At 42.8% G+C, this 25506-nt stretch overlaps 1 protein-coding gene across 3 annotated transcripts in view; it reads right to left on the bottom strand.

Moving 5' to 3' along the window:
* Window positions 1–25506, bottom strand: part of PRT6 (proteolysis 6) — a 161101-nt gene that overhangs the window by 29128 nt on the left and 106467 nt on the right. For all 3 annotated transcript variants that reach the window (XM_087679274.1, XM_087679273.1, XM_087679272.1), the window contains one exon: window positions 531–641. Coding sequence is in view for 2 of the 3 variants with exons in the window: in XM_087679273.1 (XP_087535399.1) it covers window positions 531–641 (111 nt within the window). In the remaining variant the exon portion in view is untranslated. The remainder of the gene's footprint in view (window positions 1–530; window positions 642–25506) is intronic.

Here is a 25506-nt window from a genome sequence, read left to right as displayed (position 1 = left end):
GCTGGAATTCCCCCAACTATAGCTCTGCGTTTTTCCCCCAACTGCAGCTCTGAGTTGGCCCCCAAGAACTCCAGTATTCATCTGTGTGAGGTGCAAGAAGTTTCAAAAAATAAATCATTATTTTCTCATACAGGTCCTCACTTGCTTCAGCATTTTTCAGTTCACTAGTTACTTTTATTAAATGCATTCTTCATTCACTTTTCACGTATGTTTCATAAAACACTAGCAATAGGACCTTGTTCCATGGCTGCAGGTGAAAGACAGCACAGAAGCCTTATAAACAGCAGCTATTAGCAACATGACACGATGCCAAAAGTAGTTCCAATATGTTTTATACAAACAAATGTTGGTTAATTTTCCTACGCCATAAAAAATTGAGCACCTTATGCAGTTGATGGGTATCATGCAAACATTCATACAACGGTGCCACCACTCAGCAAAACATGTAAATCTGTTCCAGAATAAATCTAAAACCACCTGCATAAACAAAAACATGCAGCTATGTTTATTCAAAATGACATGAAACATACTTGCAACCACAAGAACGGCGACTGGGAGCACAGCATAGCGTCCCACATAAAAGGCAGAGTGCAGGCTGGTCAGGAACTGTTGAACAATTTGGGCATTTCTCCTTCAAGTAGCTGTAAGGAAAACCAGCATAAGAATAAACATAATTTCAGTGAGGGCATCTCATGTTCTAGAGAAATGTTTCAAGAGTGAAAGGTGAAACAAGTTTCGAGGCTGGTAAAACATGTTTCACATCTACACTGGTTGGACATGTCCCCCTGGGCCCCCCCCCCCCCCCACCCCCTTTTTTTTTAAAAACTAATAATAAAATTTGTACTTGCTAAATCTACCAATCATAATAAAGAGAGACATTTTTCAACCAAGATTTAAAAAGCTAGCACCTAAGCCCATGTTTGAGGTTACTTGGTTCTTTTATGAAACGTATCAGCTTCCCACATCAGGCTTGAAGTTTTCCGGAACGATAAGATTCAAGAACTAAATTGATACCGATCATCATTAACTGTAACAGCTTTTTTCCATGCACCTGATAACAAATTCCATACAAACTGATCATCATAACTGTAACATCTTTTTCCACATGGACTCACGATCGTAAGGTGTAACACCTTTTGAACATGATAGAAAGAAAGAGACAAAGGTGTGTGAATAGGAGAATGAAAGAAAGAAAAGAAAGATCTATTTACGTCCCTAAAAAGCTAGGATGGCGTATGAGACAAAAGAAGTGAGTACATGTCACCATGTTATCTTGACTTCAGAATAACAGTGAAAATATAGGCTACTACCATGTACCGAAAAAATGGTCAATAGGCCTCTCTGAACATATTGTACTCTCCTCGGGGCGAGAATAACTATCATAGGGTAATCCAAGACGGTGACTCCACTAAGAGGAGGTACTCCTCTCCAATGGAGAGCGATGATGGCTCAAATCTGCTGAAGATAAGGATGTTGAGCATGGTGATGGGGTGGTGCGCACGGCACTCTACAAAGTGTGATTGCATGATCTGTAGTAACCCCTCTCACTTGTGGATGGTGTGTCACTGCTGTTTTAGTGGCGGCGTCTGGCAAACTAGCTTTAGAGGTAGTAATGAAGAAATCTATAAGGCCCTGTTGGCTCACTAGTTCTGCCTCTCTCTCTGTCTCTCTCCTGCTCCTCAAAAGCCTCTCTGTGTGACTCTGGAGTCTAGTAAAAACAATCCTAGCATCTCTGATCCTTGTACTCTATCACCCTGCAGAGAGTCATAAACTCGTCTTGAAAAAGGCAATGAAATCTCCCTCTGATCTTATTATAAATAGTATATCTACAAATAAAGTGCTCCTCAAACTCAACCTCCTAGTGGCATAGCTAGCAAGTACTCAAACTCAAGTCATAACTTTGCAATGGTAGGCTCCTTCTAACTTGGCTATAGCTGAATCTTCATCCAAAGTGAAGCACAATCCTCCATGATATCTCCATGTGTTGATGTCATTGGCCCAATTTGAATTTGCTAATTCCTGTAAAGTAGGGTCAATATGGTGATAAATGTTGAGTGAAGATTCATGGAGTACCTCTAAGATATCAAAGCACTTGCATAACTACTTGCCAATGAGCTTGATGGAGGGAAATGAAAACTCACTCAAAATATTGACCAAAAATGAAATGTTCAGCTCAAAGTGGCAAGGTGTAAGGCAAAGCCAACCAACTACTAGTACTTAGCAGTCATTGATCAACTCCAAGTTGTGTGCAAGCAGAAGCTTGCTTTAGGACACATAAATGTAATTAATTGGATACACTAACATCCATAGGTAGCAAGAATCTCCAAACAATCCTTTCTTAGGGCTTGTCTAGTATGAAGGGTGCACCTATCCAATACACCACTAGAACAAACTTTCACTTTCACCATTTACTTGAAGTGATATTCGGGTCTATCCACCAAGATCCAAGTGTGATTTACACTACATAGCTCGTCTCAATTCAAGAAGGAATAAGGCCTCTAGAAATGCAGAGGGAACAATTTTGTCAAGGTAAGAATGGATCCTCGCATCTCGATACCTTCATCACCTACGATACTATCAATTAGGATTTTTCTTTTCTTTTTTAGCTTTTATTTTTGCAAATAAACAAAAGAAAGTAGTAGAGTAAAAACTAGACTTTGTTGTCCTTTATTAATGCAATGGAAATCAAAGAGCTTCCTAAGATGGAGATCAATGTGGTTACCTAGTCAAAAGCTAAAGGGTAAAGAGATGAAGCCCACAAGAATTTATTGGGTTGAATAAGAGAAAGTCTGCCATAAGGTGGCTGTGCGAATAGAAAATAATTCCATAGCTTTGAGAGATTTGCAGCCCCACTACATGTACCAAATTCAAGATCCATGAAGGCAAAAGGAACCACGAGAACATTAGCATCCCAACTTACATTGCAACCAATTTCAAGTTTACAATCAAACATCTTCCAACTGAGAAGTGACTACTAACTTGGGTAAGTTGCTCATGAATATATTATAGACAATCATAACACAATCTCATATGTCAATCCGCCCATTCCATGGAGAGGAGTTTGTAGACCATCTCATCAGCTTTGCAATGATGCCCTCATTTCCATTATCTAAATCCCTATGCATTTAAATTGTCGTTAATTGTAGCTTTTGCCCCTAGTGTCCCAGTCACTAACTGACACTAGTAAGAATTTCAATTAGTGTTTCCTATCATAGCTAAGCCATTTAGGGTTGGATTCTACTAAAAAAAGATATTGTATGCACCCTAGCACATAATTGTGGTATTATTCATTGTAGTCACCTTCAACATTATACTCTCTTAATACATTACCTCTAATTTTGTGATTGACCACCATTATAAATTGATTAATTCTCACATTACCTTTCCTTCTCTACCAATTAATCGTGCAATTATTGAGCTTTTTTTTTTGGCAAATAAAATGTGGCTGATTATATTACTCAAAAAGACTGATTACAACGGGATGCTCATGCTCAACAAACTAGCTGGAGTTGGTGCAAGGTCATCAATAAATCATGTGTACAAGCCTCTCAAGGCAGTCTTTTAGTTTGGGTGGGGGGGCTGGTTTATATCACTATTTGGGGCTACATGCCTGCATCACAAAGAACAAGTCCCAACCACCCCAAGTGCGCAGGAAATTAAAACAGAGCTCCTGAAGAGCTCGATGTCAAAAGATGACGTACCAACGAGATAGTAGGGTTTGCGGGGAGGAACACGGAGTGAACTCGGCAAACATGGAGAAGAGAAGAGAAGAGAGACGAAACTCTGATCAATGGAATGATGCAGTTTTGAATCATGGAGTGAATGTGATACAAGGGAACAAGGGTGCCATAGCACAAGGAAGATAATGATGACAGCCACGAACCACGAACTGCAATGTCCTCCTGAAGGGGTGTGAGGGTAGTGGAGAGGCTGGAGAGAAGAGGTGACGGACTGAATGAATCAACCGTGGTGAATGAATGAGAGAGTCGCCTATAAATAGGCACAATCAGTCTAGGATGGCGCCCCTTTTTGGGGCTGCAAACCTTAAACGCAAACCCTAAACACAAAAAGCAGAAACACAAAAATGCAAACTACGGGTGAAGGGTGAGGGTTTCTCAATACCCCCTCTCAGGCCCAAAAAGGGGAACAAGAGAAGAGTGAGATGGAGATGCAATGCTACATGTTGAAGAATACTCATGCAACAGCTGCCACTTGGACAGTGTCCCTCGTGGGGAAATTGTTCACTTGCCCAAGCACCCTAGTACAAAGATGATGAAAACATGTGATGCATAGGAGGTAGAGGATCCCTAAGATCCAACATTTCCACCGCAAAGGCAATCTGTAGTAAAGAACAGTAGATAGAGTGAACTCGAGAACCGGAAACTCAACCTCGGGAGAGAAGCCACTAGCTCCGTGCATCCATGCTGGAAGGAATACGAAGCCCTCATCACTAAGGTGCGGCTATAAACCTTCGAGATCCCAATGTAGGTGATATCTGAAGATCTTGGATATCAATAGAAGAGGTGACTGGTCGAAGACAACCACGCCAAGAAAGAAGATGATGGGTAAATAACTTCATGTAGAGTAGGTTCCCCCTCTGAGGTGGGAGGTAGAGGGGCCCCTGTTGAAGTTGAAGAAGTATATGCCCCCTCTGAGGGCAACCCCTCTGAATTTCCCTCTGAAGTAGATAGGAAATCCAAAAACTCATAAATCATGGACTCTGAAATGTCTCATGACGAAGGAAGTACCGTCGGTCGTGCTGAACAAGGTATCTGGGGTGCCGAAGAGCTCCCAGAGGTAGCCTCTCGAACCTGAGCAGTCGAGGGTGGGGAAGAGTGGGGCTCAGAATGAGCAAGAGCTGAGCAACAGTCGCTATCTCTCAGTGAAGCAGATTGGGTAGCCGAAGAAGAGGAAGGAGTCAAGCAGCCGCTGTCTCTCGAAGAAGCAGACTGAGCAGGAGATGGTATCAAACAATCACTGTCTCTCAATGGAGCGAACTACAAATCCGTAGGTCGTGAAAGCCATTGTATCTGAAAATAAGTGGGAGAAGACTGCTGCTGGCATTGCAACGATCTCCAAGAGATCGTAGCGCCAATCGATTCTCCATGTGCTCGAAAGGACTTAGTGCGCATCGGATGCGTCTTATTGCCTTGAGCATAGTACTCTGATAGCCGATGCAGAACGATCTTTGTGGCCCCCAAAGGAGAGGTGGCACAAGGAGTGCCTAGTGGAAGACGCATATACTCCGGGGGGTGGGGAGCAAAGGTCGAAGTCGGCAAGCATCGGTGGTGTGTCCGGTGATGCCACAGTAGGAGCACCCAGTAGTCTAGACATCTGTTGGTAAAGAAGCCATGGATACTAGTGTGCCTTGCTGAAGAAGGAAGAGGTCAGCCACCATGAACCACAAACCACAATGTCCGCCTTAAGGGATGTGAGGGCAATGTGAAGCGCAAACCGCAATGTCCGCCTCAAGGGGTGGGAGGGTAGTGGAAGGTTTGGAAGTGAGCTGCCAGTGGGAGGACGATGTGACCAGCCAGTAAGAGGTTGCAACCAGTAGAAAAACGTAGGTGAGGAGAGAGAAAGACTAAAAACGCAAGCAAGATAGCCTGCAAGAGAGAGAAATACTAAAAACGCAGAAAAAAAAAACAACAGCAGCAGTCAATATGCTGAAATCAGCTCTGAACAGTGTGTGATAGACCAGAAATAGACACCAGACTGTTGTACCCAGCAATGGCCAGCTTGGACCGCGATGTCCTCCGTGTTTGGGATCAAGGCAGCGAGCTAAAACACCTGAAATCTGCAAAAACGAGATTGTTTTCTGAATGGAGAGTGATCAGCAACAGTCGTTCTGCTATTAACAGCTGCAAACTGCGGGTGGAAGGCTGGAAATAGGCGCCAGACTATAGATAACAACAAGGGACAAATAAGACTACACTGTTCTCCACGAAAGGGGTGTGGGCAGCGAGCTGAAAACACCTGAAATCTGCTGAAACGAGATTTTGATCCAGCGGAAGAAGAGAAGTGGATGCCGAACCCACCACCGGTCTTTGCCCTCACTGTAGTGGAAGATCTTTGCCACTGTTTGAGCAGATCCGGCTCTAATACCATGTCAATAGATGACGTACCAGTGAGACAACAGGGTTTGCAAGGAGGAACATGGAATGAACTCGGCAAACATGGAGAAGAGAAGAGAAGAGAGACAAAACTCTCATGAATGGAATGATGCAGTTTTGAATCATGGAGTGAATGTGATACAAGGGAACAAGGGTGCCATAACACAACGAAGATGATGATGACAGCCACGAACCACGAACGGCAATGTCCTCCTGAAGGGGTATGAGGGTAGTGGAGAGGCTGGAGAAAAGAGGTGACGAACTGAATGAATCAACCGTGGTGAATGAATGAGAGAGTGGCCTATAAATAGGCACAGTCAGTCTAGGATGGCGCCCCTTTTTGGGGCTGCAAACCTTAAACACAAACCCTAAACGCAAAAAGCAGAAACACAAAAACGCAAACTGCGGGTGAAGGGTGAAGGGTGAAGGGTTTCTCAACACTCGAGACTTGCCCTGCACCTAGTCCCATCGGCCGCGGAGGGAGTGGATGATGGAGGTCCAGAGCTCTGCCAAAGTCGCCTGTACTGAGAGTCTCTCCCCGTCAAAGACCTCTTGACACTGCGCCTTCCAGATGTGCCATCCAATAAGACTCCCTACGATCTCCCATACCTCAGAGCGGTCTGATGTGGGTTCTAGTACCTGGCGGATGGGTAGAGCCTCCAAACCAACCACTACGTAAGACCCATCCTCAATGATGAAGATCGTGTCCTGCATCCCGGCCTCATACGAAAGGTGATGGCCCTGGCTGATTACTTGTCAGCAGAAAGCTCCCCATGAGATACATCCCACGCTAGGTACTATACAGCGGAGAATGTGGCATGCTCCTCTCCACACGAGCTACGCTGCCTCACACGACCAAAGACAGTGCTTTCGAGTTTCCAAAACCTGTTGTGTGCAGCATTTACAACCTCCATCCTTCTGCATCTCGGCTAACCAACTCCCCACCGCCAAGCCTCCATATGCCAACCACCATAAGAAGTATGAAACCCTCATCGGCCTTTAGTTGTTCCATAGGTGGCACCAGAAGGTCCGCCGGAAAGCATTCATGATAGATGACGGACAGTCAGATCCCCAAAAAAGATGAAAAGCACGAGTGATTCTTCTCCTCCCAACCACGCCTAGATCAGTGCTGGCCCTCCACACGGATTCCTTTGCCAGCCGTCAACTTCCTGGAGTCCTACTATTCCTCGACTCTCTTACTCTCTAGGCTCCCCTTAACCCCGTTTGGGAGCCAAAGAGCCCAGACGGTCATTCTCGTGCATGTTTCCCTAGATTTACCTTAATGTTTCATTAAATGTCACTTTTAATGTCACATTCCATATTTATGATCTTAATGTGACATTAAATATCACTTTTAATGTCACATTAATGTCACATTTCCTTCCCCTTAAGAATCGGTTTCGTCCTCGAAAACGATACTTGGAAGGTCTAATTGTAAATCGGGAAACCTTTTCTTTAAAGTACTTACTCGCTCCCATGTTGAGCTTTCTTCTAAACAATCTTTCCACTTAACCAAACATTCTTGATAAATAGTATTCCTCGTTCGTCTATTACGAACATTTAATATTTTTTATAGTTCATGTGGATTAGATTGGTCATAGAATAACTCCTCAATATCATCATTTAAGATTAGATTTTTCAAATCACCCAGCTTCTTCCTTAATTTACTTACATGAAAAACTGGATGTATTTTACTACCAGCAGGTAGTTGGAGCTTGTAAGCCAATTCTCCCACCCTTTTAAGTATTATGAAAGGACCACAATACCTTGGTGAAAGCTTTGGACATTGTCCCTTTTTCATAGTTTTAGTTTATTCAGGCACCTTAAGATAGACCAATTCTCCCTCTTCAAAGGAGATGTCTCTTCGGTGAGGGTCTGCATATGCTCTAGCTCGATTTTGAGCTTTTTTAATATTTTCTTGAGCAAATTTCAACATACTATTCATATCCTCCAAAAAATCTTTAGCTGCCTGAACCTTTTCCTTATGCAGTCCTACTGCAAAAGGAGCTCTGGGCTGAAACCCATACATTAACATAAATGGACTATATCCAGTGGAAGAGTGCTTGGCACTATTAAATGCAAACTCTGCTATCGGTAAATACTCTTCCCAATTAGTTTGCCTTTTACTTATATATGCCCTAAGCATATCTTCAAGAATTTGGTTAACCCTTTCAGTTTGCCCATCTGTTTGCGGATGATCTGCCGTACTCATGCTAAGTTTAGTATCCAATTTCCTAAATACCGCACGCCAAAAATGGCTATCAAATTTTCTATCCCGATCAGAAACTATATTTGCCGGAAGGCCATACAATCGGTATATGTTCTCTACGAACAATCTAGCCAATTCTGGTGTTTTTAACATCAGTTGAAGTTGGAATGAACCTAGCCATTTTGGTTAACCTATCCACAATCACCCACACAGAGTCGTGCCCCCTCTGTGTTCTAGGTAAAGCAACAATAAAGTCCATGGAGATACTCTCCCATTTTCCCGAAGAAATTTCTAATGGATGGAGAAGTCCTCCCATTTTTAATTTTTCAGCTTTATTAACCTGGCATTTATTACATTTGACCACATAATCAAGGACGTCCTTATTCATTCAAGGCCAATAGAACTGCCTTTTAATAAGACTATAAGTCTTATTAACTCCTGGATGTCCCGCACTAGGGGTATCATGACACTCAAAGAGTATCTGGCGCCTTATTTCTATATCTTTCAGGACACATACCCTACCCTTGTAGAGTAGATAACCATTATCAATGGTAAAATTCTTCCACTTGAATCTAGTTTGAGCAACCCCTGATGCTCCATTTCCTTGTTGAACATCCTCAGATATTCCTTCCTCAATAGAAGCACTTTCAGTTGGATCCCCATTTTTTCTTGCTTCCCATATGTTGGAATATGCCGGATCAACCTGGCATTTTCCTTTTAAAGATTCAAGCAAGTTGAAAGTGAATTGAGTAAAACTCAATTCATTAATGATGGGCATTCTGCTGAGTGCATCAGCTACTATATTATACTTTCCTTTTCTATATCTGATCTCATAGTCGAACTCTTGGAGGAGTTCGGCCCATCTGGCTTTACGCCCGTGTAAATTTGGTTGATCATTAAGCCACTTAATGCTTTCATGATCCGATAAAATCAAAAGTTTGGCACCATACAAATAGTGCCTCCATTTCTTCATTGCATGTACTATTGCATACAGCTCCCTCTCATAAACAGAATAATTCTGTTTTGCACGATCTAATTTCTTGCTTTCAAAAGCAACTGGTCGACCTTCTTGTAATAAGACCGCGCCTATTGCCTTATCACTGGCATCAGCTTCAACCACAAATGGTTTGTTGGGATCCACTATTAATAATACTGGAGCTGTAGCAATAGCTATCTTAAGTTTTCGAAAACTTTCATTTTGATCTGTTCCCCAATTAAAACTTTTCCCTTTCCCTTTAAGTTGGTCTGTCATTGAAACAGCTATTTTGGCATAATCTCGAATGAATCTACGATAAAATCCAGATAAACCTAGGAAGATCTGCAGCTCTTCCAGGTTCCTTGGAGGTGGCCATTCAATAATTGCCCTTACTTTTTCTGGATCCATGTTGATTCCCTCTTTCGAGATAATATGCCCTAGATATTTGACCTCTGGTGCAAAGAATTCACATTTAGTTTTCTTCGTATAAAGGGAATGTGTTCTTAACAGTTGGAATACTAATTGTAAGTGTTCCAAATGTTCTTCTCTTGATTTACTAAAGATCAAGATATCATCCAAGAAGACTACTACAAAATGTCCTAGATAGGGCCGTAAAACACTATTCATCAGCTTCATAAAGGTAGCTGGTGCATTAGTGAGGCCAAAAGGCATCACCAAAAAATCATAATGCCCGTATCTAGTACGAAATGCCGTCTTGGAAACATCTTGTGCGTTAATTCTTATTTGGTGATAGCCTGATCTTAAGTCTATTTTTGTGAAGAATTTTGCCCCTTGCAATTGATCAAAAAGATCTTCCATTCTGGGCATAGAAAATTTATTCTTCACCGTTATTTTATTAAGTGCTCTATAGTCAACACAAAGTCGCATAGAACCATCTTTTTTCTTTACCAATAAAATTGGTGAAGCCCAAGGTGAATTACGGGGTTGAATAAACCCTTTATCCAGGTAATCCTTAATTTGTCTTTCAACTTCTTGATGCTGTGTTTCACTTAACCTATACGGTGGTTTTGAAATTGGGTGTGTATCCTTATTTATGTCAATTGAGTGATTTATATCACCCCTATCTGGTGGAAGGCCACTTGGTAAATTAGAAGGAAACACATCTTTAAAATCATTTAACAAACTATTCAATTCATTATTAACATTCAACTCACAAACATAAGAAAATTGTTGCTTTATATTACAGAAAGTAAAAGTATTCTGTACAGGAAGAGACCATAGCATATATACCTCACAAACTTCCTTCTTTATCAGCTTCTCAACTTCAGTAGAACACAGCAAAGGATTATCAGATACTTCATGTTCACCTTGAATGACAAAAGTCTTACCATCCCTTTCAAATTCCAGTGTATTATGGTGATAGCTACGTTTTAAGGATGGTTTCAATCCCCATAGCCACTCCCTCCCTAGAGCAATATCAGCTCTTTTCATGTTCATTATTTGGAAATCAAGCTTATCTTTATATCCTTGAATCTCAATTTCCAAATTGGATACCATTGTATCCCATATTTTATTGTCTTGGCCTTGCATCATACGAACAACATATTGATGCTCACTGTTTTGTTGGGGAAGTTTCAATTTTTTGACAAGTGCATAATTTATAAAATTATGTGTGGCAGAGTAATCAATCATGACTCTAACCCGTTTTCCAGCTATCAATCCATGTACTCTAAGTAAATCATGTGGCCCAAAAGTAAGCTGCCACATAGAAGTTGACATACAACACTTATGTTGTACATCCATGTGCAAGACCTCTAAAGATTTATACTTTTCATCGCCCTTTAATTCTAAGGTCTGCACTACATGGATTTGTTTTTCTTTTCCCTTGCCCTTGTCCTTATCCTTTCCTTTGTCTTCCCCCTTTTTCTTTTGAGGGCAATTCCAAGCAGCATGGTTAGGGGATAGGCAATTGAAACACAACTTTTCTTTTTTGGCCTTATCAAAGTCATCAGGACTTAACTTTGGCCGCATATATGGTTTCTTTTCAAAAGGTTGTTTTTTACCCTTAAAAAATGGCATTTTCCTTTTAAATTTGCCCATAAATTTTGAGGTTTCCAATTCCTTAGACTTGGGTTCCGTATCAGTGAGACTAGTGAGTGTACCTGGACGCATACTATCTTCATAAATTAATGCAAATTTAATTGCCTCTTCCAGCATCTTAGGTAAACTCCGTTTTACTTCCTTTTTACAAGCTTTATCTAGTCCCCTAATGAATCCTCTTGTTTTTTGGAATTCATCTATTCCTTCCAGTTTGAGGATTATCTCATGATATTCCTCCAGATATGTCAGCAGGGGTCTTCCCTTTTGTCTGACATAATCCCAATCTTTCCAATTTCTTTCCATTTCATTTTCAGGAAGAAATTCTTTCAAAAAGACGGATTCAAATTGAGCCCAAGTTTCAGGTATTTTATTTGCCTCCTTTAAAGTTCGCCACCACTTATATGCTTTGGGCCCCAAAGTTAAACTAGCATCCAATGCTTGGAGATGTGGTGGGGTATTTTTTAATTTATGTAAATCTTCCCATTTTTGGAGGAAATTAAAGATTGTGTCTTTATTCCTATCTTTTTCCTCCCCGTAAAATTGAGGTGGTTTCATATCCTTTAAAACTGGATTATCCCTCAATTTATGGTAAGTCTGGGGTTCCTTAGGATCTCGCATAGTCACATCTAAATCTTTCGATGAAGATGGGACATCTGAGATTTCTATCTTATTTTTATCTCTTTCCAACAATAAAGTTAATTGAGATTTTATTTCATTAAGTGTTTGAGTTAAAAATTCCATTTGAACCCCTTGAGTTTGCACACGAGCAGTAAGATCATCGAATTGCTCTCGCGTAGCAAAAAATTCTTCCCATTGTTCTTCTTGTATTTTTGGTTCATGGGGATCTACCATAGGTTGATCCCCGGAACTAGAACTTTCCATTACCCTTTCTTTCCCTTTTTCTGCCATTAATACACTGGAATTGGAAAGCAAAAATAAGAAATTTGCATACAAGATAAAGTACTTCCCTGATTTTTAATGGCAGGCTGTGGTTGTTGGTTTGGAAAGAAATCCGAAGAGTAAGGAACAAATTTTATCGCCCGAAGAAAGTCGGTCACGCAGGAAATGGAGCTTCTTTGCAGAATGACTAGTATTCAGCCCCCTCTTTAATAATCACGCTGGTCCTTAATGTCGCTTTCCTGAATTTGCTTCCTGCTGAACCTGTACTTATGATATAAATACAGTCGAGGCTGAAATTGCGTGTCTTGTTGGTGTGTTCATGGAGAAGCATTCACAGTCAGGCGTGGGCAAGATTCGATGGCCCACGATCAGCTTACGATGGCCCACGATTTTTTAAAAAAACGCGTAAAACAGAATGGCTGCCCCTTTCGATATGTTTCGTGGTCAGAATTACACGTCACGTTAACTTTCGTGACGTGTCACATCACTTCTAACCAGTGACTTACGGGTCGTTACAGGTCCGTCGATTGTTGTCGACGCCTCGTATGACCAATGACTCCAGCGACTTCTTTTCGTGACGTGTCACATTACTTCTGACCAATGAATTCACAGTCCATCGAACTTTCGACTGAACAGATTGCGGGCGAATCCGTCACTGCCCTTCCCTTGAAGACCTCCAGGAATCCTCACGGCTCTGATACCAATGATAGATGACGGACAGTCATATCCCCAAAAAAATGAAAAGCACGAGTGATTCTTCTCCTCCCAACCACGCCTAGATCAGTGTTGGCCCTCCACACGGATTCCTTTGCCAGCCGTCAACTTCCTGGAGTCCTCCTATTCCTAGACTCTCTTACTCTCTAGGCTCCCCTTAACCCCGTTCGGGCGCCCAAGAGCCCGGACGATCATTCTCGTGCATGTTCCCCTAGATTTACCTTAATGTGACATTAAATGTCACTTTTAATGTCACATTCCATATTTATGACCTTAATGTGACATTAAATATCACTTTTAATGTCACATTAATGTCACAATTCATGATGCTATGCTCTACCCAGTACCTACTATGTGAAGGCGCCCAGTACCTACTATGTGAAGGCGCCCAGTCCATGTCCTCCTGCATCAGTACGTGTCTGCCAATCCTGGCTGTCTACTCCAAGAACCTCGATGACTTCTTGGCGACCACAGTGGCCGGCCATAGCCACTCTCCAAGGTCCCACTCGATCTCATCAAGTAGCATGCCCTCCCAAATCCAGAGGTGCCACTACCGAAGCTCCTCCCAAAACACAGAAGGGTCCAGACGCCATGTATTCCCCTAAAGGCCAACTACCCGAATCCTCCTCCATGAAAGGGTACATAACCCCTCATCCTGCTACCCTCTATCAAGGACCAGACGCCCCCCCTCCTGCACGGTGAAGAAAGTTCCATGTGGGGCACCGCCCACTCTACTTGCCACCTATAGAGGAAGGCTTATTGGTGAAAACCTAGCGGCCCATACCTCATCGTGCTCTACTGGCTCTCGTATCAGGAGGGGCTAAGCCACTCCTGAGGTGTTGTTGCGTCAATCTCCCTTCTCCTCAACTCAACTCCTCTCTGGCAACCTGATGCCCACTGCAACACCTCCTGATCCACCATCTTGTACACCTTGGGTTCCAGATCACCGGCTTGCGGTCTGTCTCCTCCTAGCATACTGGGGGGCTCTGAATTAGGGCCTTACGAAGGCCCTGCCACACTTGGAGACCACAGACTACTAGCTTGCCCAAAAGGACCAGACTCTGATACTTTGGGTCTATGATCCCAAGCCCTCCCTCTAACCGATGTCGGATGATGGTCACCCACGCCACCTTGGCCCAAGAGTCCCTGGAACCGTCTAACCCAGCCCAAAGAAAATTCCGCACTAGGCGGCGAAGCTGAACTACACAAGATGAAGAGAAGCACCAACACCAGGCGATGTACCAAGCCGTCACTAGGACCTGGTTAACCACTACGGCTCGGGCCACTAGGGAAAGGCGCGCTGTACTCCAGTAGATCAACTTCCTCCGAATAGCGTCGAGAACTGGAAGAAACTGCTAGGCAGGAGTGATGTCAAGTCCCACGTGGAATCCTACATAATGGACGGTCTACCCTCTGCACACCCATCTAAATCCCAAGCAGACGTCCCACTATATGCTAGAATCCGAGTCCAACTAACTTTCGCCAGTTGATTTTCGCTCCCGCTCCAGTGCAAAACACCTCGAGAGCTAGTCTCACTCTCGCCAGCATTAGCTCATTGTCCTCTATGTAGAGTGTTGTATCACTTGCATACTCTGAGTCTAACACCTCCGTCTCCTCTCTCATCGGAAGTTGGAGGCCACGTAACCCACTCGCACGTGACTTGAGAAATTGCGACATCGCCTCTACAAAGAGTAGGAACAGATACGGGGCCAGAGGGCAGCCCTACCGGACCAATCTCTCCACCCGGAACACCTCCCCTTCCTCTCACCTATGAGAACCCTGCTAGTAGCCGATTTGTAAAGGGCAAAGACCCCGCGGATCCATGCCTAGGAAAAGCCCAACCTTACCATGGTGCCCTCTAAGAAGTCCCAATCAACCCCGTCATAGGCTTTCTTGAAATCCAGGAGTAAAACCGCCAATCCCTAACCACTGTGTTGGGCCCACTCTGCCGCCTCAAAGAAGGTAAAGACATTGTCTAGGATGCTCCTATCCTAGACGAAGCCTGTCTGTTTGTCATGGATGATGTCTGGAAGCACAGGGCAGAGTTGCCTATCAATCATCTTTACCAGTGCCTTACAGGCTACTAACAACAGGGTGATCGATCTCCACTGGGATAGCTCCAACCGATCTCCCCCTTTGAGGAGTAGGCTGATAAGACCTGCTAATAGACTCCCTGGCATCCTTCCTGAGCTGAAAATCTCCTGATAGGCCAATATTAAGGGGTCCTTCACCACCTCCCAGTAGGTAGTGAAGAAGGCCTTAGAAAGGCCATCCTCTCCCGAGCATTTTTGCTTGTCCTGTGCATGGAAGGCCTCCTCGAGTTCCTTCTCTATGAAGGGGTTTAGGAGGGAGCATCCCATCTCCTTTGTGACGAGGAACGGGATGTGATCATAGACCTGTTGTCTACATCGTTGTCCTCTGGCTGGGACTATCTCTTGCTCGAAAAGGCATCTATAACAGTCAGTGGCAATCTCCATCACAACATCTACGCTAGAGCGAATCCTCCCATACTTATCGCAAAGGCTACGTATCTGCTCTCTTGAGGTGTGAGGCTGATGCACCTAAAAAAATTGTGCATATCGTGTCCCCATTCCTCGCCCAAAAGGTTGCTAAGGTGCGGAATGAAAACTCAGAGCGCCTATCATCTAGGCCAGCGAGGGCTGCTCGTGCGCGCACCTCCTGTGCGAGGAGGATGGGGCATCAAGTGTCAAGAGAACCAGGAAAAGTGGTGCCAATCAACTGCCCTACCTGGCCTTCGCAAGAGCATCCCCACTCTCCCACATAAAACCTGTCCAGTCGCTCCAACAAAACACCGCCTATTCACATGTATCCCCAACAAAAGTCCAACGACCTTTACCTCCTATGTAAAGCTGGGTCTCTCCAAACATCGCGTGCTCCCACTGCCAGTAGGAAGACCTCTCATGCCTCCTACTCCTCCCTAGCCATGCCCTGGTAATTTCTGCCTCTGCCCTGCTAGTCCTCTAAGGCCTCCACGTTGTTGAAGTCTCCTCCAACAATCCACGAGTCCACCTCTAGGAGTCCTACTGCGATCTCAGCCCAGAACTTGCTACGTGCCCTAATCTCAATAGGGGCATAGACATTGAGTACTCCAAAGCACGAGTCCCCAATATCCAATCTGATCCATAGAACCCTTGTTGCCACAATCGTCCTGTGGTCTCGTACACAGGTGGTAAGGCTCAGGCCAATAGAGGTGCATACGCCTCTACTCTTGCCGTGGGTATCGATGGTGTACTCCCAGTAGGTGTATGAACTACCTGTGAGTACCTTTCCTACTTGCTAGGCCTGTGGGCGTGGGCATTAGCTTGTGCTCTTACAAAAGTAAGATGTCGATCCGTCCAACAAGGGAAAGCTGCAACTCCTGCCAAACAATCAACTTCTTGAAACCACGTACCTCGTTGTAGTGGAGGTTGTTTACATTCCAGGATGCAAGATGTAAACTCATGGGGAAACCTGTGACTAACAGAACAAGCATCTGTTCGGTGTAGAAGTTGCTGATGAGGAAGAAGAGCTATGAGGCATGCGGATACGCTTTGCTGCAGGCCTGGACCGTGAACTCCATTCCCCCATGGTAGCCCTCAACCACGGGGGTGATAGATGCACCTGGCGGCACCACCAAGGCATCTATCAACCAGGCTTAAAGACGTGACTCTGTATACTTGTAGAAACGGGCCGCCTGTGCTAGAGGCCACTCAATCACATCCATTGGAGCTCTCCACTACAGAGGGGCTCAAAAGATAATGCTCAGATGTGGAACCTCGGCCCAAGCCCACCAGTTAATGTCCATCATGCAACCAGGCCACTGCTGGGAGAAGAGTGCTAGTCCTCCTTCCCCCATCCACTAAGAGATGTGGTCTGCCACCTAGCTCTTCACCTCCTCCTCTATCTGTGTCATTGTCCAATCTCCTATGTGAGAGGTCTAAAGGAAGAAAGTGTAGTTTGGTCCATCCAGTGGTGCTAGTATATGGACCTTGCCACTCCTTGACTTATGTGCCACGAATATTCCCACCTCCAAAGGTAGTGGAAACTCTTCGCTATCCGCAACTCGCAAGTAAGACCACGGACCACTGCGAAAAAACTCCAGCGGTAGGATAGCAGCTATGCATGTCTCGAGAAAGTGTAACGGGTGGCATGGACGGATGAGCTGGTGGATGTGTGTGTGTGGGGGAGAGGGGGGGAGGGGATGTAGGACCTCGAGTGAAGTGGCCTGTGACGCCTTGGTGGGGGGTGGATGTGGAAGCATGTGGTCCTCTTGCCAAGTGGAGTGAGGAGAGGGGGGCCACATGGTACTCTACCAGGTGGGCGACGCTTGCCCTCCTGCAGAGCTATCAGGGCTATGTCTGAGGGGCTGATTGCGGTCCCCCTTGTCATCTCCCTCTCTGTCTTCTCTAGACCCGTGTAAATCCGTCCGCGTCCACCTTTGGGCCTGTCGGCGAAGCCGCCTTAGCTCCGAACCACGTACAGTCTGCTACCTGATCCCCAAAGTCATGGCATAGGTGGTAGCGCATAGCGTGACGAAGGTAAGGGGAAGTCACCATCGTGGACACGTGGGAGGCGCAGTGACGGCCAGTAAGGAAGGAAGGGGAGGGGGAAAAGGAGGGGGGTTGCGCGCGATGGCAGCCAGGAAGGGGGGAAGGCGCGATGATGGCAAGAGAGATGCGGGAGGCACGATGGTGGACAACAGCACGTCAATTATTGAGCTAACATTATTAAATTCAGTAAAGTCTTTCACAAGATAGTCATGTAATTGCCTAGCTATCTCATCCTTCTCTTTTGGACTCAACTTATACAATTCCCAAGAGAGAGGATGGTTATCGAGTAATAGCTCTATCCTATGATCCAACGTATGGCAAGATAATAGAAGTCTATTAGGTAATTTGAACGGGAAGACATCAACAAGTTCATGCAATAACGAATCCAAATACTTATCTATTTGCAAAATTATTCTTGACTTTACTATTGAAACAAAGAGAGCCACATTTATCTAAGAAGGCTTGCTACTCATTTGTGACAACAAGACATTTCGATAGTGAAGGAGATTGGAGCAATTTTAGTGTACTTCTCCCAATTGCAATTAAGGCTTGTTTCATGGTTCCAATGTCAGGATACCATCAACTCCTGTCAATTTGTGCATCCATGGCACCTATTTCAAAGACAAAAGCATTACTGTAGTGCTGAAATTATATTCACCTGAGCATTAGAACAAAAATGTCTTCATACAGTGAGGTGGGATGAACCACTAATGATGCCTCTCAGTCTGAAATGCACATAATAAGGGAGAAATGCAATGTCTGGTCATGGACAAGGCACATAACATGGGCAGCAAGCTGAACAAGTGGGTATTGTGCAAGGGAGTCCCTCTAGGCCACAAGATGTTGATGACCAGCAAGGAGATGATATATGATGACTAGTTTAAGGCTCGATTGAGGGCAATAGCGGGCATCTTTGGCCAATTGGCCAAGGATCCTCAAATCAAGAGATTTTTGAATTCCCTGAAGAAGGACAACAAGAGCAAGAAAAAGATATGATCCTCTAAAACTTTGGGACAGCAAGAAGCTCCCAAAGAGCAGCCAGTGCAGCCTCAAGATGCACCAAAAGCTGGTGATGAGCAAAAGCAACTAGTGCCAATGCCATAGAAACATGAAACGGGAAACAAGAATGGGAACAAGGATGGTGACGGTGATGGGGACACCAAACCCAAGGAACAGCGATGTGGGAACCCAAAAGTAAAAACTCATGAAAAAAAAATTAATATTTCACTCATAATTCATATGCAATATTAAAGCCAAGGTATATAATCCAGAGGGACAAACCATTTTGACTTTAAAGATATCACGCATCATTCTAAAACTAGTCACTATAAATTGAATTACAACTTACAAGGCTCAAGAGTCAAGCTAGTGAATTCTAAAAATCACAATAGAAATGTCATAAAACAATGAATGCTGAAAGAATATGCTAAATAAGACTACAAATATGAACTTTAACCTCAAGACTGAAGCAAAATGCGGCAGGCCAAAATAGCCCAAATGGTAATTGCAAGTACAAATATAATAACGGCGTGGCACAATGGCCAAAATGTCACTCTCTCATCATATGCATGTGCCATGTTAAGCAAACTAAATCAAAGATCATCATGATTTGAGGCTACTCCAACTGCTCCACAAGTGTCAACTTCATGATCATGTGTACCATTAACTATTGTATTTCCCTCAACATCAACATGTGTCTCCTCTTCTTGCTGCATCTCACATTCTGTGAATGGATGGGCTTTGCTATGATACTATTACATAAAATCCTTAAATTAGCACTAATAGATACCAAATTGCCCTCCAAACCAAGATGGTTCCTCTTCTTTGAAGCAATGTCAACGTATCTACTCCACAATTGCTCCAAACAAGAAGAGCTAACTAACTGACTCAAAATACAAATGGCTAGTTACTGCAACCCACGACCATCCGAACCATAGTCCTCCCACCACAACACTATCCCAATATTGCAATGATCCTCCAGGGCATACCCACAACCAAAAGAACCACAAAAGTTCTTATAACATGACAGCTGCGATCTCTAATCTTTGATTTAGTACCATGATCAAGGACTAGACGAGACAATATAAGTCTTCAGGCATCCATAACCTCAGTGTCATTCTCCTAAACCTTGCCCTTGAACTTAGGATCCACAACAAATGCAGCTACATGCATGGGTGAGCTATAAGAGTTCCACCTCGTCACAACTAAATGGCATATCTCCTCATATGCCTCATCATCTAGTGCAACTCCTATAACTTTTCATTCAGCCTATACATAGCCTCGCATACCTTGCCAATGCAAGGCTACATAGCATTCATAACTCTAAATAAATGCACAATAGGTGATACCATAGGATCTATCCACTTTAATTATCCCAAAAAGCTCAGTTATTTGCTTTTTCCAAGCATAATATACCTCTACGTGTATTTGCCAATGCTGATGAGGTGAACTCATCACTAAGATATAACTGCCTTAAGGCACTGCTACATTCTATTAGTGTGTCTAGCATCAAGAAGCTAAAGCTAAACCTAGTGTCAGAGTATTTTAAAAGCATTTTCTTCGACCCCAAAGACAACTGATGGCGAAAAAACTAGTGATTTAAAACAAACCCAACCATTTGAGCTCCTTGTTGTATAATAGGTGCAATCCATGAGATGTTACAAATATCCTTCAGCAAGTTATCCAAGCAATGAGCCATTGAAACCAGCCTTCCTTTCATGGATGGGTAGTAATTCCTTTATTACAACTTGTTATAGCAACAACATTTATTACAAATCTGAGAAATGTAAATTAACTCACAATCTTGGACAATGGACACCCTGTTGGCTCCAAAACCGGTGCTCCTTTCGGTATTTCTTTAACTTAACGGAAGAAAAACTTCATGTACAATGGGATTTTTCCTATCCCTTTCGGTATTGAAACTCCCCTTGCTGTCAAAAATAACCAACAAGACTTCAATCTGATTTTCCCCTTCATTCAAACAATCAATTGGCCTTCATCCACTTTGATGGAGATGGACAATGCCCCAAATTCATTGATTTCTTGGTTCCTCCACTTGAATTTGATTGAAAACGGCTTCAATCTTATTGAATCCAAGTCCTAGAGCTTCCAATTTCTAGTATGCTTCTCAAAGCTATTGCTAAACCTAATTTCTACTGCAGATTACAATTTACAACAAAGAAATCTGAAATTTTTCAGCCTCTGGTGCTATAATCTTCGGAGCAAGGTTGTAGAAAGGCTGGAAGATGAGAGAGAATGTTGAGGAGAGAGAAAATTCATACTTTCTTCGTGAAGAACTGAAAAAAATTAGTCATTTACCGCTACTGCCCTATCTCAACAACCTATAGATGCTGTCAATTGCTGTTGATTGGTCTTCTCCTACCCTTGGTTGCCTCAAAAGGTCCTCCAATGGCTACAGAATGTGCTAAAAATACATCTCTCTAACCTCTAAAGACGTTTTTCAGTCTTGCGTGGGCATTTTTTATAAGTAGCAACCTTCCCAAATGGCTTTTCTTGCATTATCTATAATTAAATATTAATTTTTTATCTTTAAAGACTGAAAATTAATCTAATAACTATTTCAGTACCCAAAAAAATAATCTGATTGACCAATAATTAAATTGACTAAGCAACTTCCATTCCGAGTGTCGTTGCACCATCTTGGACCATCAAATTAGTGTTAGGTACCATTCAGTACCACTTCTCTAGTGTTACCAACTAGCAATTATCGCCAAATAAATAACCTAGACCAACAATTGGTACCAAATACCACGAAGTACCTATGCGGCATAACTTATAGCAACTTTTTCCTTTGACATCCCGTGATTTCCTTGGGTTGCGGGCTAGTAAATTTACTCTAATCCTAGTTACACCTCACATGTGCAATATTTACTTAGCCATGTGATTAAAAGTTAATCCACATGTTAAGTGAGGTTTCGAAAATCCATGCTCTCATGACAACCATACAATATGAATTTATGATATGCAAATAGTATCCCTAGATAACAGCATATGTTGCTCTATTTTCAGACTCTCCATCTACAACAAATTCCGCAACACACTTTGAGCCAATAAACTCAATACACGTAACCCACTCTAATGCAAGTATATCTGTCAAATTTCCTATCCATCATGCATCGTGTGAAGATATGAAATACATCTCTCCATGGAAATAAGCAACCATGCCATCAATGGATCGCCTCCATGTATCACTCCGACCATCAGTAATCAAGGAAACTCCATTTTAGCCCACAAGCCCTTTCTAATCGTTGTTGCTTACTCAACAAAGTACTTCTCCTTGTCAAGCAAAGTGGTGCATCTAATGATGGAGGCACATACCTAGGACCATACTCACCAATCTTCTTGCATATCAATTTAAAATACTCTAATCAAGCTGCACAAAACCAAATGTAGTCATGACAGAAAAAACAAGTTACGCATGTATCCACCTCTTCCTTCTTCTTTGAATTCCAACTAGCATCAAGTTTGCTCCGTCTACGTGTAACATGTGGCACTACTGATCCCATAGTCGATGCAAAGTCTGTAGTAGGTGTGGAGGTAGCACTTCCTCATATTGATCCTACTCCAAACACATCTAGCACATATGATGCAAATGGTATCACAAAAGTTGCAAGGTTAATTACAACGCATCGCCGCTTAGACACAAGATAAACTTTTTGATATGCTACACAGTCATGAAGTTCCCTTTGCTTCTCCAAGGTCACATCAGGACAACATTGCATCTCTAAATTAGTCTTGTGTAGAAGATGAGCTCTGACCTAATTATACATAAAAGGAAACAATTGGTATTCCATATTCTAATATATAAAAAACTTTGAAATTTTAAAATCAATGAGAATTCAAGATAGAAATGCTCAGTTGGACGGTTTACCTCATTTGCTCCACTAGTTTACTTGTATGCACAAAGTTTGCAAGTCCATGGTCGAGATCCTCCACCACTCAAAGGGCCATCAGTATTTACCTCTTCCCACCATAACCAATCATTGGATCTTCTTCCTCGACCACCGGCATGACTAGTGGGATGGGAAGATCAAGCCATTTCAAGCACAAAGCAAAAATAAAAATGGTTGAAAAAAAGGGCTAGCCACTTCGAGCAAAGAGAGGGGGGAGAAGAGAGAGGGAGAACTTAAGAAGAGAAAAGAGAGAAGTGAGGAAGAAAAAAAAAGAGAAAAATGGAGAAGAGAAGTGGGAGAAGAGAAAAGAGAGAAGAGAAGAAGAATGGAGCAAAGTGTGGGAGAAGTTGGACTATTGGCGACTGCGTACACACTGCAATAAGTAAAAATGGAGGCAATGTGGCAGCATAGGCTATGCGAGTAAGGGCAAAAAATTGAGAGCACCAGCAAGCAGGAGAGAAGCAAGTAATAGGGGGGGAGACACGCAAGCAGGAGCAAGCATGCAATTCAACAGGCAGTCCAACAGTCAACTCTGCAACAGGTGGTAAACCACTTTGCCACATGGCATTCCCTGTCTTGTTCATGACAATGACTGCTCCCTATCAAGAACACGACAAGGAATGTCTCACCCAATGGAGGCATGATTTCCAATAGATTTCGGACCAAGTTGGGATTTCGGCATCTGGAGAAGCCATTTCAGTTATTTCCTATTTTCTATGGCCAATGCACCAAGATACATGAATGCAAGGCCATCTAGTAGTGCCTATCCAATGGATTTTGGATAATAAAGGCTTACACGCAAATATAGGGCACACAAGGTACTTTGGTGGTGGTACGATATTCCATGCTATGGCTGGTCTAAGGACTGCATATGGCGATATATGGTACAAATCCTTATCCTATCTGCTGCAACCAATGCATGCAATGCAAGGCCCACTGTATCCAAGTATGGCAAGTGGAATGCAAAATCCCATGTATGGTAGCATGTGCACGATGCATGAGCCATAAAGTGACATGTATTGTAATGCATCTGTATCCAAGTATGGCAAGTGGAATGCAAATTTCCATGTATAGTAGTATGTGCATGATGCATGATGCACAAAGTGACATGTATTGTAATGCCTCTGCATCCCCTCGTATCTATGGGGCTCAAGGAATGAATGCTGGTCATGAAAATACTTCATATATTGCGGTTTATAATTTACTACTTGGAATAAGTTGGATGCAACAGCACAATGCAAAAATTTGGAGCAATATAATATGAAGTTTTGGGACTAGCATGTCACAACTCATAGAGACAACAAGTGCATCCAATGCTTTGCTGTGTAGAAAGGATTCTAGCTTCCAAGATAATGATGACAAGCCATCCAAAAAGTCTTCAAAGGCTAAAAAGAAGGGCAAATCTGAAAATAAGGCTAAGAAGAGGCAAAAACAGCAATGAAAGACTTGGCAATTAGTTGCACAACATAGGGATTTAATGGTTGTACGTAAGTACTTTATATGTGAATAGGAAGGGCACATGGCAAAAGGACTGTCCCAATCGGCAACAAGCTATAAAGACTGAAAATAAGGGAGATCCCAAGGGGAAAAAGCCCAAAACATCAATTGGTTTTGTGCCCAATGTAGTAGATGATCAGCCCAATGACAATGATACTAAGCTTCATAGAGAATGGGGGAAGATCAAGGACCAACATGCATTGATATTATTCCATAATGGAGCAAAAGCCACACAGACATGTGATCCAATGAAACCAGCCTTCCTCCTCGAATAAGTGTGGTACTAACCTGATTTAACACTATAATTACAACAAGTATTAAATTCACATAAACTGAAAATGCAAATGCCACCACTTAATCTTGGACAATGGACAGCCTGTTTGCCCCAAAACCGGGGGTGCCCCTTGCGGTATTTCTTTAGCTTGTATTGCAAATGGATGGAGTGCAACTAAGATCTTCTAATCTCCTCTACTAATCCAAGTGCCTCTTGCTGTCAAAACTGAACAATAAGCTTTCAAATCAATTTTTCCCTTAGTTTGCTTGGGGATTGGCCTTGACCTTACTCCTTCAAAGACAAATTAAGCCCCGAATCTCATGTTGGCTAGCTGGCCTCTTGAATCTCTCTGAAATTCTTTAATTTCAACTATTGGAATTCAAGTCCTAGGCCTTCAATTCTAAGCACATATCCTGAGGTGGCTATCAGACCCTAATTTCTATTGTAAATTAGGGTTTACAACAAAAATTTAACAAAACCTCCACATCTAATGATTCAAATGCTGAATTTTGCTAAGATAACTTGAGAGATGGCTAGGGAATGAGAGAGAATATAACATCTCCTTGCTCTCTAACAGTCTCCCCCTCTCTCACAATAGCTGCAATAGAGACTCCCGCCAACCCCCAAAAACGTTTTTCCCACTTGCATGGCCAAGTTTAACCAAGTGATAGCCTTCTAATCGCTTTTTTTTAGCATTGTCCGTCTTGTTGAATTAATTTTCAAAATATTAATTTTGAAAATTAATTAATAATTATTCCAATGCCCAGAAAAGTGATTCTACCAGCTCATAATTAAATTGGCTAGCCCACTTTCTTTTCAAGTATCATTGAGCAATTATTAACCCTTAGACTAGCATTTAACAGTTAATTAATTCCTAGTCTCTAATGTCACCACTGACATTAGTGGCCAGTAAATTGGTATAGGCCCAAATTCAAGACCAAGTATCACCTAGTACTATCAAACAGAACTTATTACAACTTTTATCAATGGATCTGTTGGGATCTTGGATCCCACACTTGCACCTCACATATGCAAGTCACATGAGCACATTTGATTAACTTTTAATTAAATGCTAAGCAAAGCAATAAAATTTCACGTCCTCGTGACAACCAATCACGAGGACATGTGTTTTTAATGCTTAGCTTTGGCATTTTCAGTTGTATACATGTGAGACGCACATCTGAAGTGCAAATCAATTAAGTCACACTGATAGCCTAACTACCCCAAATGAGTAGTGGGTGGCATTAGCAAAAGTTATACAAAGTTATGCCAAGCAAGTACTTGTGGGTACTTGTGGGT

This window comes from Lygodium microphyllum, chromosome 6, assembly GCF_053477565.2.
Source record: "Lygodium microphyllum isolate KBCC chromosome 6, Lygodium_microphyllum_v1.1.10, whole genome shotgun sequence".
NCBI lineage: Eukaryota > Viridiplantae > Streptophyta > Polypodiopsida > Schizaeales > Lygodiaceae > Lygodium > Lygodium microphyllum.
Note: the sequence above shows the minus strand (reverse complement) of the source record. Positions and strands in the feature narration are given on the sequence as shown.